An 18,325-nucleotide genomic window follows, 5' to 3' on the forward strand; every position below is an offset into this window, starting at 1 on the left:
GGGCAGATTTGGGGCAAGTGTATATGGAACTGGAAAGCTGAAAGAGCTGTGGCAGGGCTTTGAGCAGCCTGTGCCCCAATATATGCACCGACTGTGCATGGGAAGGTGCATGACAGGCACATAAAAAGCCTGTGATGTGAAGAGAGGGGTGGGATTTGGGGCTTGGACCTCGGCTGACTGACCAGAGGACCCAGCACTGGGCAATATTTCCCTAATTACTTATGGCTAAAGCAAGTTGTCCTTTTCCCACCCCTTCCTTCTCTCATTCTTCAATGTTTCTGGCTCATGCCCTGGTTTGTCGAACAGTGATGCTTACTGAGGCTCTCCTGAGAGCTGTCTCCTGCAGAAGGCCATCCTTTCAATGAGGCTTTTATGTTTGCTCCTTACTGCAGATGCATGCAGCCATCTATTTGCAGCAGCAGACGTCAAGGCCAGGTGGCTGGTGAAGTAGCACAGGGAGAGATGTTTTTTTCACCCTCTTCTGCTTCTTTGGTGGCCACCATGCTCCTTCCTCAACCAAGACTTGCCAGCAAAACACTCTGCAGCAGGCTAGTATCTGTGATGCTGTTGTGGTTTGAGCCCAAAGGACAACTGAGCACCACGCAGCCATTCACTCACCCCTTCCCCCCCAGCGCTGGGAAGGAGAAAAATGCATCAAAAGACTCAGGAATCAAGATAAGGACAGAGAGGGGTTGCTCACCCATATGGTCACAGGCAAAAGACAGGGCTCATTAGGGGAAGAAAAAAGAAGGTATCACTTTAATTCAAAACAAAAGACAACAGACAGAATGGGACAGTGAGAAGTGTTACCATATCTTAAAACCACCTCCCTCACCCTTCCCTTCTTCCTGGGCTCAGTTTTGCTCCCGATATCTCTACCTCCTCCCCCAGGGGCACAGGGGCAGGGGATGGGGAGTGCAGTCAGTCTGACGCTTCTTCCTGAAAGAGGGGGGGAAGCACTCTTCTGTGTTCATCCCCAGCTCCACATGGCATCCCTCTCACAGGAGACAGTCCTCCCCACGGGATGCATTCTTCTCAAGATTCTCCGGCGTGGGTCACCTCCATGTGTTGCAGTCCTCCCAGGGCCAAACTACAGCAACGGGGGCTTCTTCTTCCCACAGAGTCCTGGGGGTCCTCCACAGGCAGCAGGCTGATCTCTGCTCCTCCGGTCACCCCACGGGGGGTGGGGGGCGGCCCTGCCATCTCACCACAGGCTGCAAGGGGGCTCCATGCTCCAGTGTACCTCCCCCCCTTCCTCCTCCTTCCTTCCACTGACCTGGGTGCTTACACAGGTGTCCTTCTCATAACTCATCCTGAAAATCCCAACCCCCTCTCAGGTTCCCCTTCTTAAATACGTTATCAGAGACGTGGCCACCATTGCTAATTGGCTCGGCCTTGGCCAGAAGCGGGTCTGACTTAGAGCCGGGGGAGCTTCAAGAAGTTTCTCACAGGGGCCGCTGCTGTAGCCCCCTCGCCCTCTACCAAAAAACCCACCACTCAAAGCCAGCACAGATGCCAAAGTCTTTCTAGCTTTGAACTAATGGACTAGCTGAATGGAAAAGAGCAGGCTTGGAGTTGCGCCTCTCCAAGAGCTTCTGGGACAAAGTGGCTTCATTGAGCAGCAATTATTATATTATCTCCATAAATATTTTAACTTCTCAAGTGAAGTGAGGAGGAAATAACTCTTCAGGATGGAATTAATAAGACCAAACCTCATTAAATCTCCCTAGGACAGACTGACAAATGTTTTAATAAGACAATGGGAAGGTTTCCTTTGGAGCTGGTCTTCTTAATGACTTGTTTTTGCAATGCCAAATAAGACATTTGCTAGAGGAGAGCCTGAGGGATTGCTGAAAAGCCTCTGAGCACATGCATTTCAGAACCAGCTTGTGAGAGCAAATGTCACAGCTGGGTTGGCAAATGACCAGAGTTAGTTAAGTGGGAGAGGGGGGGGAACCCACTGTTGCTTTAATTTCAGAGCTATTGGACTTACTGGCCTGCGAAAAAGCATCCAGTCTTCATGGACACCTCAATATTCCTCTGCATTGGCTGGTGTAGCTTTGTACCCAACATCCATCTGTCCAGCAAATCTAGATGTAGGGAGTTAAGGGGATTTAAATCAACGTGGGAACCACCTGTATAATTTTTCCTAAAGCTCGACCAAGATTATAGGCTGTAGTTACGTAATAAAATCCCAACATTGAACTACGCATCCTCTCATAGCCTGCATGCACTTTCATAAATACGATTTTCCAAAAGGAGCAGGTTCGTGTGCTAGGGAGAGTTCACATGAGGCATGGGAAGGGTTGATCAGGAAATTGGTGGCATTTGCAGGAGACAGACTATAGAGTCTTGGAGAGCAGCAGAAAGGTGGAGGTAGATAGCAGCATGTTACCCCATTTATTTGATGTATGGATTGAAATGGAAAAATGGTGGTGCACTCTTCACACCTCTGGAAGGGAAACTGAGGGTGGCATAAAGAGCATGGAGTGAGTGTGAAATCAGTCGATGGGCTTGGAACATCCTGGGAGGATGTGGTACGTGGTTTGGACGACTATCAGAGGAGAAGAGGACAAGGCAGGGGTGTTGCAGATCTTGCTGGAAAGGGATATTAATGGGGAATTACTGTCTCTTTGCTGTGCAGTAGTGCTTGGAGCAGCTGTGGGGGTCTCAGGGCATGGGGACCTGGGTGCAGCCCCCAGTTCTGGCCAACCCCCCGCTTGCATCCAGCCCCCATGCTCGGCAGGGCAAATCATGTCCCAGAAAACCCACACCTTTAATTAAAAGAATAATCCAATCAGCCACTCAAAGGAGCGCACACAGCTCCATGTTTAGCCGCAGCAGCTCCCAAAGGCCTGCAGGTCTATATTAAATCCATGAGGAGGGACATAGCCCCCAGCCCATGGTAACAGCCACCCTCTGCCAAGGCAGCAGTCAGATCCCCAGCACCAGCAATCAGAGCAGGGCTGGGTGCGAGAGTTAATCAAAACCTATCTGTAATTATAGCAGAGCTTGTTTATAGAGCGCCTGATTAATATATTTACAACCTTCATTATGGGCAGGCTGCTGGCTGCAGGCAGGGGTGTGCACAGGGGGAGAAGCCATGGAGGAGGGGAACCACAAAAGAAATTGCTCCAGATCCCAAATGTAATGATATGTGTTTGCCAAGGAGATTTATCGATTTAATACACTCTCCTTAGCCAGAGTGTGGGTAGTGGAAGATGTATTAAATGATAAAATAATTGCCTGGGCAAAGGGGAGGATTTGGCCTGGTGTGGTGCTCTTTCCAAAGCGTGCTGGCAGAGGAAGCTGAAGGGTGAGGTACCTTGATAGTGAATCTAGACACCCTCTATACAGACTTGTTCAGATGTGACATGTATGTCTGTGTGTATATGTATGCTTGGAAAGAATACACACCTATATACAGTGTATATTGCATGTTCTGAGCGAGTTGTGAGTGTTTTTCTAGGGAGAACAGAGATCTTCCAGCTATCCAGGAATATTTGTAACCTTGTGACCGCATTCAAATATTTTTTTCCCAATCCAAATGCTCAACAAATGTTTTCACATCACCCCCTTGGCTCTATTGCTGTTTATTTGTCTCGTGGTGGTGCCTATGCCTCCCACAGAGGGGGCCTGGTGCTGTGCTCCACCAGCTGGCACATCCGTGGTCCCAGGCTGCCTGTTCATTGCTCTCCTTGCCTACATAGAGCAAGGGAAAACTGGGCAGGAACTTGTCAGGAGATGTCTGAGCTTGGCATGGTGGCACCTGTGTGCCAGTTCAAAAAGCCCAGCAGCAAACCCCTCCGTAGCAGGCAAGGAAGTGCAGCCAGCTGTATAGTCTCGTGTCATGGCACCCACTGCTCTGCTCCCTGGTAAAATAAGGCAAAATCCCGAAGGGGAGGTCAAGGGGGACATCGATCTTCAGTTCCCCCCGGCGAGGCAGAGGCAGTCTCGAGGCAGCCCCGATGGTGACACTGCTCCAACTGCGCTCATCGTCCCGTGCTCATTCACGTGGGCGAGCGGTGCTGCACTGGCTGCGCTGAATCTCACTGTTAAGTGAGAGGTGAGATGGTTTTTCTAAGTCATCTGACCTTGTTTTCAAACGTCGCCAGGCTATGAAGGAAGGTGATAACTCAGAGGTGCTCACTCAGTGTTAACGGTTGTGATTCTGAGTCTTTGATGATACCTGGCCAGGGACATCCCCCCGCTCTCCTGCCTGGTTTTCTGACGTGTCTCCCTGTGTCCTGAACTGATGCCAGCTTTCCTCCCTCTGACCTGGGTGTCGGATAATGGTGGTGCTGGTGGAGTGTGCTGGTTTGTGCTGGGAAACATGGTCCTACTTGGTGAAAGGCTCAAAAGGTGGCAGGGTCCTGTGTGTGCTGCCAAGTGCATCCCCGAAACCTGAGGAGCATCCCAGTGCTTGGTCCTCATGCAGATCCGCTGCAGCCCATGGAAACCCTAAGCTGGTCCTGTCACCGTGTGTCCTGGTGTGCTGGTGAAAGAGCAACACTTCCTGTCAATCCCTGCCCTTCTTACATCTCTCTCCCTGCTGCCCGATGGTGCTACAGCAAGCAGCTGCAGGAGATCATGAATATGGCACTCTGCACTGCAGTTTGCTTCAGCATCACCGTGCAGTGACGATCACCACGTCATACGCATCCCCCAGAAACACCACGGCTGTGACAGGGAAGGGAGCAAGTTTGTTGTGTTAAAGAAAAGTCATTAACTGCTGCGCTAGTTGGATGCTCAAGAAGCTGTCAAGAAACTCATGCTCCCCTTCCAAATCAGGGGTGAGAAATCAGCTCTGTGACAGTTTTCCCAGAAGTGTTTTTCTTCAGCTCATTCTTCTTTTATGATTTAAAACAGGAGATAAAGGCCCTTCAGGTTCTTGTGAAGCTGCTCCTGTTGCCATGGAAATAACCCTCGTTAATCGCTTCACCATAAAACTAGAATAATTTGCTTTGGGGAGCTTGGGGTATTCATGTTGTGCTGCTGCGTGTTCAGATAACTGGTGGTGCTGGGACCACTCCAGTCCCCCACGAGTTTGGTTATTGCTGGCAGCATGCAGGAAGCCAGGAGCATCCATCCCCATCTCACGGCACCAAAAAGTCATGAGTCCCGGCGGAGCCCAGTGCCAGGAGGTGCTGGCACTCAGGAACAGGCTGCCTGGCAGGGGTTTGCCTGGGCCATGTGCTGTCCCAGCAGTCACTGATGGATTGGAAAGAGTCTGGGAAAAAGGTGATACTAGTGACTTTGGGTTTAGAAGAGCTTTTTTTTTTTCACTGCAAGTTTTTTTAGCTCTGATGCTGAGTGGTCAGCATCAGCCAGACCTGGTGTGGCCAGTGGCCTGGCTGGTCTTATTCTGGTTGGGCTGGGGTCAGACCAGCTGGGCTGGTGTTGGACTGGTTGGAGTGGTGTTAGGCCAGTGTTGGACTGGTTGGGCCAGTTGTGGACTGGTAGTGCCAGTGTTGGTCCAGTCGTACTGGTGTCAGTCCAGCTGTGCAGGGTCCCGCCTCTGCCAGTGGCTGGCAGGAGGTGGAGGAGCAGGACCGTGCCATGGACAGGGCACAGCAAACCTATGCTGGGGAAGGGGCCCTGGGTGTTTTAAGCAGATCAGTTGTGCTGTTAAAACATTTTATTAAGTGTTTTCTGTCTTGGGAGGGTTTGGGTTATCCCAGGAGCTTCTGCCACTCAAACAGCTCATCCTCCTCCACCAAAGCTCCCTGGGAGCAGCCTGCCTCCTGCTGAAGGCATTCCTGCTCCACAGGCTGTCTCCATCCTGCCTCTGGCCCCAAATGGCCAGAGCTTTCCTTTTTCCCTCTTCAGAAAGAAAACTCTTAACGCCAAAATATGTTGAGGCTCTTGTGTCACAGCGTGGGTCTGGAGGGAATCTGGGTGGGGACTGCCAGAGCTTTCTGCTGCTAGACTGAAGGCATCTTCAGCTTGCAGCTCCCCTGTGAGAGCCATGTTAATCATCCCAAACCCCTTTTACTTTAGCGCTGGGTTGGCTGTGCTGTTGTGGACTGAGGCACTAAATAACATGCTGAAGCTCTCAGAGTAGGGATATCCAAAGCACAGGAGGGGCCACTTTTCATACCTGCACCCGCTGGCTCTTGCACTGCAAGGCAATAGTAAAGTAATTTAAGATCACAGTAAAGAGAGCAACTATGGGCTTTGGGTAATCACCTCTTTATGTTGCTTTATTTATCTATAAATAAAACAATGCTCACTGCCTCACTGCCCACACTCCCTCCTGTCACAGCCTCTCTCAATCTGTCCCAGGGGTGGTGGGTGCTGGAGGGGCTATATGCAGGGCCACCCATCTGACGGTGCTCGCTGTCTGCCTTCACAGGTGTATGAGAGCGGCAGCAACGTGGACCAGTTCGTGACTCGCTTCCTGCTGAAGGAGACGGCGAACCAGACCCAGTCGCTGCTGAGCTCCGTGGAGAGTGCTGTGGATGCCATCGACGAGCAAACCAACCCTGCCAGGTCTGCAGCAGCTCCTGCCCTCCTCTCCACTTCCCGGTCGATTTTGGTGCAGGGGGGTGGAGGGAGAGGCAGAGGATGCTTGTTGTGGGGTGAGGGAAAATGCAGCAGGCTGTGTGCGGGAGCAAAAGGGAGCTGAGCAAGCAGCTGCCTTTGCTTTGCCCCCCTTCCCAGCTTCCTGAGGGCTCTTGGGGCTTTCCTCTGCCACTCTGTCCTGCCCCGTCCCTTACTCTCCTGCAGCCCTAAGGGTGCTTCTTGACCCCTTCACCCAGGGCAGTGCAGGGGGGGGTGGGGGATGCAAACAAGGGGGCAGCACCCTGGGGCCGGGCTGGGCAGAGCTGGGTGCACCGAGGCTGCTTCTCCAAGCAAAGCCACCGGTCCCATCCAGGACAAAACATGGGCACCAGCCGCAGGGTGGCTGTGTCTGGGGTGTGCTGGGGACAGCCTTCGGCGGGTGGTTTCCTGTGCAGGGATGCTGTCCCTCCTGCGGGGCACCCGATGGGTGAGATCATCCACAGACGCGAAAGGTGCTTGTGCACTGGGGACAGGTACCGCTGTCCTTGGGTCCCATGGGATGGGGCTGTCCCCATCCTAGCAGCCTGGCATGTGCTACTGTGCTTGGAGAAGACAGAGGAGATGACAATTTCAAGATTTCTCAAGTGCTCCCAGGGCTAATATATGAGGGGTACCCTTGGTGTCACAGTGTCACTTGCCTCCCCGGAGTATCTCTGTCACCAGCTGTAACCAGGACAGGTTGCCATGGAAACCGTTCATCAGATGCTCATGAAGCAAGTCCCTCTCCTGCCATACCTGCAAAGCAGGAGGCCACGAGATGCTCATCTTGGGGGGATGCCTTGGCTTCCTCAAGCTGTGAGTGGTCAGAGGGGTCCAGGGCACGTGGACCACAGAGAGTGAAAATCCCAACCCCCCCCTGGGGCACCGCAGGGGCCACTGTGCCCGAATGCTTTGCTGCAGCCAGGTCTTGACGGTTTAGATTTTAACATCAGCAGGAGTTGCATCCCAGGACAGGCAGCAGTGGGCTGGTCTCACAGGAGCTGTTGGTGCCTGGGGCACAGAGACCCTGGGCAGCTCTGGTGACATCTCACTAGCTTTCCTAGGAGGAATGCTCTGGGTTTTATCACCTCACATCGCTTTCTTCTCCCCATTTTGGAAGGAAACCACTGGCCTGTGGCAAACCTTGTACAAAATACATGGAAAAAGTAAGAGCTCCTGGGAAACAATGAGGAGGAAACAAGCCCAACATCAGACAGAGCAATTAAGGCCCATGAAAGACTTTGCTGGCTTTTATTTGCCGACATGTGAGCCTAGTTCATAATGAGGAGTATTGTAGTTGTTTTCTCGTGGTGATAATAACCAAAAAAAAACCCCAAAAAACCACACAAAAAATGATCTCATGCATCCGTATGAAGACAAAGAGGTGGCCTAAAAAGCACCAAAATAAAGGGCTGTAAAACGAAGTTTGAGAGCAGTCCAAGCCTGAGAGACCTCATTAAATTGTGATTAAAAAGAAATCTCTGTCTGTTCTTGCCTAATTTCCTGCCTATTGATGGGGGATTATTCAGCACAGGCAGTGGGATTATTGCACAGCCTGTAGCAATGGGGATGTTCCTGCCACCTTTATCACTGTTCTTGCTTCCTTATCTCGGGGATGCTCTTCGGGACTGGATCCACTTGTCACGTTGCCGTGTGCATGGTCAAGTCCACGCTGTCTGATTTTGGGGGACAACAGCACCCAGACATTGTTCCCTCGGCACCAAAGTAGTGAGCCAAAATTGCCTGGGGTAGTTGCGGAGGATAGAGAGGGCACATGGCTGCTGCGCTTCAGAGGGAGCCGGGTGCCTGGGGACAGACAGGAGGTCAGGGACAATGCTGGCTGGTGTTGTGTCCATCAGCTCCCCGGTGTTCAGCATGTTGACTCCAGCCAGGAGCTGCATGGCTGGCAAGAGATGCCAAAAGGAGCCGGGGCTCCCAGGCACATCCATCAGCAGGCAGCCAGCACGGAGTTGCTCTCACTGGGAAGAAACGCTGGAAACCCTTTGAGCAGCTCAGCCTCCCCCTCTGAGGCTCAGGCTTCCTGCAGGTGGAGGAGGAAGGAAAGAGAGGGTCATCCTTCCCAAAACCCATTCCCATCTCTCTACACACGGATGGCAGTTGCAAACCCTTGTGGGGCTGGCAGGTCTTAGCATCCTCCCTGGCTTTCAAATGAACGAGGGCCTGGGGGGACCACCGAGGAGCTGGGTCAGTGATCTCAGGGGTATGTGCATGCATTTCACACACACACGTGCTCCTTTTCTCCAAGAAGTGTTGCAGGATGAGCCAGGCCAAATAGGCTTCATAGCCCCAGAGGAAGAAGCAAGGTGGAGGACATGCTATGGTGGATGTGTCTCCATTCTCCAGGAGAACCGTGGCTGCAGCCAGGCTGCCAGGCAGGCAGGCTTTCCCTGCTCACCAGCAGCAATTCGGGCATGGGTAGCCTGTGTGCTGCCCGTGTGACAGCAACTTTTCCCATGTGTTAGTCACCAAAGCCATCCGCTAAGGTGCAGCCAGCCAGCTGGGCACAGCTACTGGCACCCCAATGCCCAGTGTTGCCAGTGTCTGTCTAGGGCAGAAAAAAATCCCTGAGGACTGCCGGGAGGGCTGCTGCAGTGTTTCGTAAGCAGGAAAGAAAAGTGATGGCTGCTGGGAGTAGCCCACTGGTATTGGTCTAATTCTGACCCACTCCCCGTGCTGGGTGATGCTGAAGGATGGTATGGAAGGGAAGCCTGCTCTGCCTGGGCATGGTGCGGATGCTGCTGCTCTCCAAGGGGTTTGGTGTTGGCAGCAGAGGTGCCACAAAGGGTGCTCCTGTGTCAGCTCGCCAGGGCCACATGCTCGGCAGCAGAGGTGCCACAAAGGGTGCCACATGTTGGCAGCAGAGGTGCCACAAAGGGTGCTCCTGTGTCAGCTCGCCAGGGCTCGGCTGTGCCCTCCCTGACAGCCTGTGTGCTCTCTGGTTGCAGGCACTACCCCAGCAAGGCTGGTCACAGTCTGATGGACACCTGGTACGACAACCCCGTCCCCAGCTACTCTCCCACCAGCTGGATGGTCCCCAGGGAGCATGGGAAGAGCTTCCAGACTGGTAAGCGATGGCCACTTCCTGGCAGCCTAGGGTGGCTTGGGGTGCTCAGGGAAGGGAGCTGCGGTCCTGGCAGCAGCACAGAGGCCACACTCGACTTCCCTGGGGAGAAGCGGGGTCTCAGGGGGTACCTCTCACTCCATCACTGCCTCCTGGCTCCGCACAGGTTCCCCCGACACCAAGGCGGAGGGGCTGGAGGGGCAGATCAACAGGCTGGCTGAGCTGATCGGCAGGCTGGAGGACAAGGTAAGGGCCAATATTTCCACGCTTGGGGCTGTCCCTTGGGTGTCCCTGCAGCCCCACCACCTCCCTGCCCTGGTTGGGACCGAGGTGACCTAGAGGTGACCATGCCCATCCCCGTGCCATGGTGTGCACAGGTGGAAGCTGGGGTGCCGGTGATGTTGGGGGATATTACGTCTGATGAGCTGACAGCAGCTATTGAATGTGAAACAATTAACTGTGAGTTTATTTAAACAAGAAAGAAACATAAGGAAGAAGGCAACGTCTCTCGCAGAAGCAATCTTACTCCATCTAGGGACTGAAAGATAAAATGGTGCAGTGCAGGAGATGTTTCTGAAATCCTCCTGGTTTGCACTTTCAGGGCAGGAGGGGATGGGGAAAGGTGGTGCTGTACATGGGGGCAGAGAGGTGCCATTAAGGGTGAGGGCAGAAAAATGTAGATCATGGTTGTCAGAGGAAATTAGTGTGCCCGGGGCTGGGAAGGGTTGGGTGGCACTGGGGAGGGATGGGTACCCCCACTCCTGCTGCCCCAGGGACAATTCAGGGATGGTGAAAAGGTGACAGTTGTTTTGGGGCTGATGCAAGGACATGGTGTCAGGGATGTCGGCTGTGCTGGGAGCATGAGGAGCTTTTGCAGAGGGTCCTGACGGGAGGGCACGAAGGTGCAAATGGCTCTCAGAACTGGCCCCAGCAGAGAAGAGGGCACAGCCTGTCATCCCAAGCACTGGGGACAGAAACCCCCTGGCCTAGGAGGGACACACAGCCTCAGCCCCCCTCCCACCCCAGGGCTTTTCCCCCTTCTTCCAGACCCTCTGGTTTGACCTGCACCAGCGGCTGTCGGACAGCGAGAGCACGGCTTGCACGGTGAGAGTGCCCGGCCACCCCCCACGGGGTGCTGGGGTGTCCCTGCAGCATGGCATCGGACTTGGGGGGTGAGGGGTCACTGTTTTTCGGGTCTCATGTGCCGCTGTGTTTCGGGGGGGGCCCGGCAGTACCTCCTCCTGGTGCGGGATGAGATGACGGTGTCGCACAAGCACCTGGCCGAGTTTTGCAGCTCCCTGAAGCAGTATCTGAAGAGTGTGGCCGGGGAGCAGGACTGCTTCCAGTGGGTACCGCCGGCAGCCGTGCATCGGGGGGCTGGGGGTTTTGGGGGGGCTGGGGGGGGGCAGGGGATGTCCAGCTGCTCCCACAACATGGGACACCCTACCAAGTGAAGGGCTGAGGCAAAACAGCCAGGAGTTGGGGTGTAGTGGTGCTTGGCCACCAAAATCCTTTTGCATGTGCTGGGCAGGGGGGGAGGGGGGGTCTCATCCCACCTGGGCTGCTGGGGTCACCCCTTGGTGGCCCACCCTGCAGCATGCCCATGGCTGCAGAGGCCAAGGGGAGAGGGATGCCCCATGGTTAGGGGCTCACCCCTCTCCCCACTCCCGCCAGTGTCACCGCAGTGAAGCTGCCCGACGGGGTCACCTTCATCGTCTACGAGTTCTGGGAGACTGAGGAGGACTGGAAGAGGTAGAGGAGGGTGCACAAAAAGCTCATTTTTGGGTGGGGTGCTTGGGCGTGGAGGGGTGTTGGAGCTGCTGAGCCCCGAGCTCTGCCCCCTGTCTGATGGCAGGGACGAGGATCTGTCTGTCTGTCCTGGGGCTGTCACTGTAAAGGGGACAGGGAGATTGGGAGTTCTCTGTGCATCTCCCACCGGGGGATGCCTCTGGACAGGGGGGATGGGAGGTCTCGCTGTCCTGAACCATGGCAGGGTGCTTTGCCCCAGGGGAGGGTGAGCAGGGTTGCTGGCACCCAACCCCTGCTAGAGCCAACAGGGTTGTGGAGGGCTGGGATAGCGATTCAGGGGGAGGTCATCACCCCCTCTTTCCTGCCCGGGCGCAGGCACCTGCAGAGTGCCACCTGCAAGGGCTTCCAGCACGTCAAGGTGGACACACTGAGCCAGCCCGAGGCCATCTCCAGCGTGGCTGTGCCAGGTAGGAGGGCGGCTGCCCCGCGGTGGGGGGACAGGGACCCCCAGGTGGCCAGCACTACTCCCACTGTCGGGGAGCAGGGGTGGGCACGGGGCGGGGGGCAGCGCAGACGGGGCTGGGTGGGACGGGGGTGTCGGGGTGATGCGGGGCCGGGCAGGGGTGACCCTCCGGTGCCGTTCCCCTGCAGCCGCCTGGTGCGCCCTGAGCCGAGAGTGACCGCCGGTGCTGGGGGGCCCACCAGCACCCGTCCCCGCTGCGGGGTGGCTGTGACCCCCGCGTGGCTGGGGGGGTGGGAGGTGTCGGTGTGATCTGTCTGCAGTGAAGGAAACACCCGTGTGTGTCCCCCGCACCCCATAGGACCTCCCCCCCCAGCTACCCCATCACCTGGTCACCTCTCCCTGGAGTGGGGTGGTCTTGAGGGGGGGGGCGGGGGGAGTGGGGGAGGCAGGGTGCAGGCAGCCAGGCAATGGGGAGGGGGCAAGGCAGGGGTAGGGAGCCGCTGATGAGGAGTGGGGCTGAGAATGGGAGGCTGGAGGTCCCCTGGGGGGGTAAGTTGGGGGTCCCTGCTAGTCCCCAGGGTCACCCAGGGAGGGGGCTGGGGGGGCGAGGCCGTGCCTGGCACAGTGTGTGTGTGCCTGCAGGGACAGGGACCCGTGCCCCTGGGGGTGGTCAGGGTGGTGACAAAGCGGGGTATCCCTGCTCCCAGGCTGCCCCTTGGTCCTGTGGGGTGCGGGTGGTCCCGAGGGGTTTCCTTTGCCGTGTGTGTGGTGGCAGCGGGTGCCTTGCAGGCGGGGGGGTGGCTGCCCCCGCCCTTCCTGGGGTCTGTCTGTGTGTCTGTCTGTCTGTGTGCAGCACTTGCTGCCCTTCTTGCCCCCACCCTGCCGTGCCCGGGGGTCCCTCAAGGTGCGTGGCACAGGGCCCTGTCCCATCTTTATTAGCCGCTGTACAACAGGGACGGTGATGCCAAATAAAACCGCGATTGGATCCAGCAGTGTAGCTGTGTCCGGGGTGGCTGTCCAGGCCGATGGGGCTGGGGGGCATGGTGGGGGGGGGGGCTCATGGTGGGGGCCATGATAGGGGCATCCGTGGCCCCTCAGCGCAGCAGCCCCAGCACGGCCAGGGCAGCGCTCTGCCCGCAGACGAAGGTGCCACCAAGCACGGACAGGACGCCCCAGGCGATGAGAGCAGCCCTGTGGGGACATGAGCAGGGGGCTGGTGGGACAGAGCCGTCCCCAGTAACACACCAGCCCCCGGCCCCCCTCGTGCGTGGGGCCCTCTGCGGGGTCTCAGGCTCCTCTGCCATGCTGCTCTGCATCACTCCTGGCGGGGCCAAAGACCCCAGCAGCCCCTCTGGCTCAGCCCCTGTGCCCACTGCAACGACACACAAAATCAGGTCAAAAGCCACCACCACAAGACCATCCCCAGTTCTGCCTGCTCCCGGTGGCCCTGCCGAGGGGGCACAGACCCACCTTGACCCCCTGTGCTCAGGCACAGCTGCTCCCACACACCGCCAGCCCCCACCCTACTGCCACATGCACCCGCCCCATCCTCTCCCTGGCTCCATCCCCAGCCCCGTGACCTGTGAGTCCGCACCTCCCTGTCCCCCTCTCCCCAGGCACACATCCCCCCCCACCTCAGCCGGACACCGAGCCCTCGGGACGTGGCACTCACCCCCAAGCCCCACTGCTGCTCCAACGCGGGGTCGTCAGCACCTTCCCGAACTGCCCCAGGCAGGCTGGGACTGTCCCTCGCTGTCCCCATCACCCTGGCTCATGTTGTCCCCTCATGACAGCACTCCTGGGCTCATGCCCTGGTGGGTCTCTCCGAGGGACCTCTCCAAGTCCTTGTTGCCCACCTGGGTGCCCCTGCTTGCCTCCTGCCTTGGCCCCCCAGCACTTTGACATCCCCAGGGACACCCTCCCCCCTGCCAAGACAGTCATAGGCCTCCCCCAGGGCACCCTCTTGGCTGAGACCCCAAGGTCCTGGGGTGCTCCCTCTGGCCACCATGGGGGACAGGACCTGCCCCCACATCACCTCCAGCCTCACTCAGACTCTGCTGCTCCCCCAGGGGCACTGCAGACATGTTTTGGCACATGCTTACCCCAAAAGTCGCCAGCACCATGCCAGGCCCCCCCAGCATGGGCTGCTGCTGTGCCCCAACCTCTCCGGCCAGGAGCGGTGATGGGGACACACTGCCCTGGCACAACAGACACTTGGTGCACCGTGTCCCTCTGACCCCCACCCTGACCCCCACCCCAGCCCCCACCAGGTGCCCCAGTGCCTCCAAACCCCGTGGCAATCCTTCCCCTAAAGCCACTGCCTTGCAAAGGGTCTGGTACCCGGGCACAACCCCATTGCCTGAGCACTCCCCGGTACCTGGGCACATCCCCGGTTCCTGAGCACCTCCCCAGTGCCTGGGCTCATCACTGACACCCAGGGACACCCTTGATGCCCAGGCACAGCACCGGTACCCAGGCACATCCCCATGGCCCGGGCATATCCCCGATACCCAGGCACACCCCTCCATACCCGCCCTTCAGCCCCACCACAGACCCCGTGTCCCGCAGCAAGTGCTCCTGCTTTCAGTACCTACAGGTGCCCCAAATCTCCCTCCTCGTGGGGCTCCCACCTTGGCCAGGGTGACCCCCAGGGACCCTGCCCACACCCTATCCCTGCCCCTGCCCTTGCCCCCGAGCCCACAGACACTCACTTTTTGCGTGGCCCAAGGGTCCAGGTCCCGGTCATGCACACCAGGCACAGCCCTGCCACCAACGCAGAGGCTCAGCCCCACAGCCACTGCACCCCTCCTCCAGGCCCCACTGCCGCGCCCTCCACAAGCACACCCCTGCACCCCTAAAACAGGGCCAAGACAGGCCACCCACCACCACAGCCTCCCCTGCCTTCTCAGCGATGTGTTTGGCACTGGTGACCTCTCCCCTCCTCCCACTGCTCACTCTTGCCTGGGAAGATGAAGATGAAGAAGGCGCTGATGCCCCCGATGAGCTCGATGACCTTGCCGATGTCCGGGACAAACAGGGCGATGGCGAGCGTGGCAGCCATCCAGGCGACCGTCAGCGCCACCCGGCTCCGCCGCTCGTGCGCCTCGGGCACCGCCGCAGCCCCGTGCTTGGGGGTTGCCCACAGGTCCCACACCACCGATCTAGAGAGGGGTTGGAGGGGGTTTACAGCACCCAGCGGAGCCACACCAGCCGGGGGGGACACCTGGCTCGCCACCGCCCCCTCACCTGCCCAGCAGCACCACGATGGGGTAGATGGTGACGATGGAGACACCGAAGAGCAGGCGGGCGACAATGACAACCGGGTCGTTCCCTGGGTAGGACATCAGGACGTCGGATGCCACGGCCTCGCCGAAGGTCAGGTAGCCATAGATCCCTGCCGACGGGGACGTGGGGGTGGGCGGCTGGGCAGGTGAGGACAGAGGAGCCCCGAGGAGGACAGATAAGCCCTGAGGACAGGGGACCCTGGGGGCAAGGAGGGGGTGAAGTGCTCCGGTGCTGGGGTTACCAGTGAGGGAGTAGATGAGCAGGCAGACGAGCATGGAGAGCACAGAGACAGCGACCCAGTGGGAGAAGCTCTGGTTGCGCATGCTGCTGTAGATGGCCACGCAGGCCTCGTGGCACTGCAAGGCACGGGGGGACGGTGCTGGGTCCCCTGCAGGAACACCCCCCACCCCCAGTGCCTTCCCTCTCACCCGTGGGTGCCCTGTCCCACTCTCCCCCATCCCCAAGGGCTTGTGCCCTGCCCCACAGCCACCTCTGGTGACAGCCACGGGCCCCCTTCCCTGCAAGTCCCCCCGGCAAGGGATAGTGTCCCCATGGGCCGGGATGCCGTGGGAGGCTGCCTGCACCGCCCCGGCAGCCGGGGACAGTGGGGCCAGGGTGACCTACCTGGAAGCCAAAGCAGATGGTTGGGATGACGCTGAAGATGGAGGCCCAGGAGGAGGCCCTGTGGCATGGAGGGGAGGAAGTGCAGAGCAAAGGGCATGAGACCCCCAGAGGAAGAGGGGACCTTAGTGGCATAAGCTGTGAAGCTGGGATGCCACCGTAGGAACCTCCCGCCTGGTGATTTTGGGAGAAGGGGAGATTGCTGAGGTGAAAGGTGGGGCTGGGGGCTGCAACCCACCCACCTCTCTGCCAGCGCTGTCCCGAGCTCAACCCCCCCCACCCAGGCCCATTCCCTGGCACTGCCTCCAGCCCTGGCCCATGCCGCTGCTGATGTCACGGAGAACAGGGTGGGAGGGATGCAGGGATGACCCCCCCCTACCTGGAGGGCTGGGGGGACTCGGGTGAGCCCAGGCTCTCTGCCTGCAGGTGGTACTTCAGGATGATGACCAGGGTGAGGTAGCAGGCAGCCAGAGTGCCCAGGATGCTGCCGGGGAATGGGAGAGCATCAGCATGCAGACACCTGACAGCCAGGAGGGAGGGGGGTCCTGTGGACCTGCACCGACCCAGGAGGAGGTGGTCTGGGGTACAGGGTGCTGAGGGCTGGACCACTAGCCCAAGTGGTACCTGGAGTACTTCTGGAAGCCGATCTCCCTGGGGACGGAGAGCGGGAAGATGACGAAGATGCAGAGAGCCGAGAGGGTGAAGCGCTGGTCCACATACCAGGGCGGTGGCGGGGGGACCCCGCTCAGCGTCCCGTTGGGGTACAGGTAGTCGCACACTGTGGGGGGTTCAGTTGTGCCCCAAAAGGTGGCCCAAGGGGGTCAGGAGCATCACACCATGTACCAGGGAGCCCCACGTCCTCAGGGGTCCCAAGAAAACCCCAGGGCTGCCCCCAGCCCATATGGAACCACCTTCCCCTTGCTCCCATGAGCTGCCAGCCCCAAGCAAGCCCCGAATGTGGCGAGGGGAAACAACTCACGTTTCTCCAGCTGGTCACCCACCACCCTGAGGAGAGCCACGGAGATCATGAAGAGGTTGAGGAGGAAGCAGACCTCACAGAGCTTCCCTGCCGCCGCCCCACACACCGCCCGGACGACCCCCTGGTAGGTGGGCTGGGCGCTGAGAGCTGCTGCGTAGCCCAGCACCGCCAGCCCGCTCACCAGGAAAACCAGCGAGCCCTGCGGGGACGGGACCCGGCAAGAAGCACCACGCCGACCCTCCATCACACCCCAGACCCAGGGGGACCCAGCAGGGCCGTGGCCAGGGACCAGGTTGCCAGTCAGGTCACCTTCTGGCCCTGGGTAACACGGGCCAGCAAAAGGATGGAGAAACAGCCCTATGTGATACTTTAGGTTTAGATTTTGGGGTTTGGGGCATGTAAGGGACCAGCCACCGATTCCGTTTTAGGTTGAGCTAAAAGCCAGCTGAAAGTGTGGCTTCAGATGCGAAGGGCATCTCTAAGGCGGCAGCGGCTTTCGCCCCCCTGCCCTGGCCGTTGTCCCTTTCAGCCTGGCTGGGGACGCGGGCGCTGCGCCCCGTGTGAAGGGCAGGGTCCCCGCCAGCCCCCCAGACACCGGCGCAGGTGAACCCCCCCTTCTCCCCTCGCCCCTTTCCCCGCGCCGGCAGTGCCTCGGCTCGCTCTGGGGATGCCGCTGCCCGCAGCCCCTCGCCCCCGTCCCGCACCCCGGATCGGGCCCCCCCGGCCCCCCCTTACCAGCTCCACCAGGAGGGCGGGGGCGGCGCCGCCGGCCCTGCCGAAGGCCCAGGGGAAGCTCAGCAGCCCCGCGCCCAGCGCCGACTTCAGCAGGATGAAGACGGCGCCGGCGGAGGAGAGCCCGGCGCTGCCCGCCGCCGGCAGCAGGGGCCGGCCCTCGCCCGCCGCCCGCTCCATCCCGGCGCCTCCCCGCCAGGGCTCTGGGCCGGGGCGGGCAGGGGGAGCGCACCCCCCCACCCCCCCCTCCGCCGGGCCCCGCGGGGGCGGGCGCGGATGAGCGCGGGGGCTCCGCGGATCCCCCCGCCCCCGCGGGGAGGGGGGGGCACCGGGGGACGGGGCAGGAGCCGGCCGTGGGACACCCCACCCCCGGTCCCACCCCGGCTCGGCTTCGGGGGGAGCGGGCATCGCCCCGAAGGCCCCGTGCACAGCGCGGGGAGCACCCACGGTTCGCGCATCGCCCGGCTGGGCAGCAGCGTCCCGCTGTCTGTGGGCATCCCCCAGCGCCAAAGAGCGAGTAAACCACGGGAAAACCAGCAGCCCCAGCAGCACGGGGCTCGGGCTGGGCACACTGGGGGCTCCCCGTTCCGGCTGTGGTCACCCCATCCATGAAATTCCCACCACGGGGCATTTTGGAGCACCCCGGGGCAGGGAGGGTGCGGGAGGGTGGCTGCAGCGAGCGCCCTTCAGAGCGTTTGGGTGGTGGATGCTGCCCCACTCGTTGGGGGCAGGATGAGGCCGGCACCCCTCAGTGTCTCCGCAGCAGCTGAAAGCCCACCGGGGTGCTCCTACACTCGGGAGACCGTAGCGAGGAGCCACCCCATCCCACCCCTGCTCCTCACAGGGAAAAGGGGTCCCGGGATAACAGGAT

At 59.3% G+C, this 18,325-nt stretch overlaps 2 protein-coding genes across 2 annotated transcripts in view; one reads left to right on the plus strand and one right to left on the minus strand.

The window, feature by feature from the left end:
* The window catches only part of NECAB2 (N-terminal EF-hand calcium binding protein 2), an 86,103-nt gene extending 73,925 nt beyond the window's left edge, over window positions 1-12,178 (plus strand). Inside the window, exons 6-13 of the mRNA XM_074839515.1 lie at window positions 6,356-6,492; window positions 9,510-9,628; window positions 9,792-9,871; window positions 10,673-10,729; window positions 10,858-10,970; window positions 11,300-11,377; window positions 11,750-11,841; window positions 12,026-12,178. Coding sequence (XP_074695616.1) covers window positions 6,356-6,492; window positions 9,510-9,628; window positions 9,792-9,871; window positions 10,673-10,729; window positions 10,858-10,970; window positions 11,300-11,377; window positions 11,750-11,841; window positions 12,026-12,054 — 705 coding nt within the window. The 3' untranslated portion in view covers window positions 12,055-12,178. The remainder of the gene's footprint in view (window positions 1-6,355; window positions 6,493-9,509; window positions 9,629-9,791; window positions 9,872-10,672; window positions 10,730-10,857; window positions 10,971-11,299; window positions 11,378-11,749; window positions 11,842-12,025) is intronic.
* Window positions 12,179-12,931: 753 nt separating this feature from the next.
* On the minus strand, window positions 12,932-17,635 carry SLC38A8 (solute carrier family 38 member 8). The gene is made up of 12 exons (XM_074839356.1): window positions 17,458-17,635; window positions 16,723-16,921; window positions 16,368-16,521; window positions 16,123-16,227; window positions 15,747-15,804; window positions 15,364-15,478; window positions 15,084-15,231; window positions 14,793-14,998; window positions 14,549-14,691; window positions 13,873-14,035; window positions 13,083-13,209; window positions 12,932-13,028 (listed from the first exon to the last, which is right to left on the minus strand). Exons 1-12 carry the CDS (start codon window positions 17,632-17,634, stop codon window positions 12,932-12,934), a joined length of 1,692 nt encoding a protein of 563 aa, XP_074695457.1. The 5' UTR covers window position 17,635.
* Window positions 17,636-18,325: the final 690 nt, after the last annotated feature.

This window comes from Strix aluco, chromosome 14 (assembly GCF_031877795.1).
Source record: "Strix aluco isolate bStrAlu1 chromosome 14, bStrAlu1.hap1, whole genome shotgun sequence".
NCBI lineage: Eukaryota > Metazoa > Chordata > Aves > Strigiformes > Strigidae > Strix > Strix aluco.

What these genes read in the sequence shown, in the direction of transcription:
- SLC38A8 (XM_074839356.1), bottom strand. Translation starts at nt 17,634, where the DNA reads ATGGAGCGGGCGGCGGGCGAGGGCCGGCCCCTGCTGCCGGCGGCGGGC. An exon ending in CCATCTGCTTTGGCTTCCAG is followed by an intron (nt 15,479 to 15,746) that starts GTAGGTCACCCT and finishes CGTGCCTTGCAG; the next exon opens with TGCCACGAGGCCTGCGTGGC. An exon ending in GAGTCTGAGTGAGGCTGGAG is followed by an intron (nt 13,210 to 13,872) that starts GTGATGTGGGGG and finishes GTGTCGTTGCAG; the next exon opens with TGGGCACAGGGGCTGAGCCA.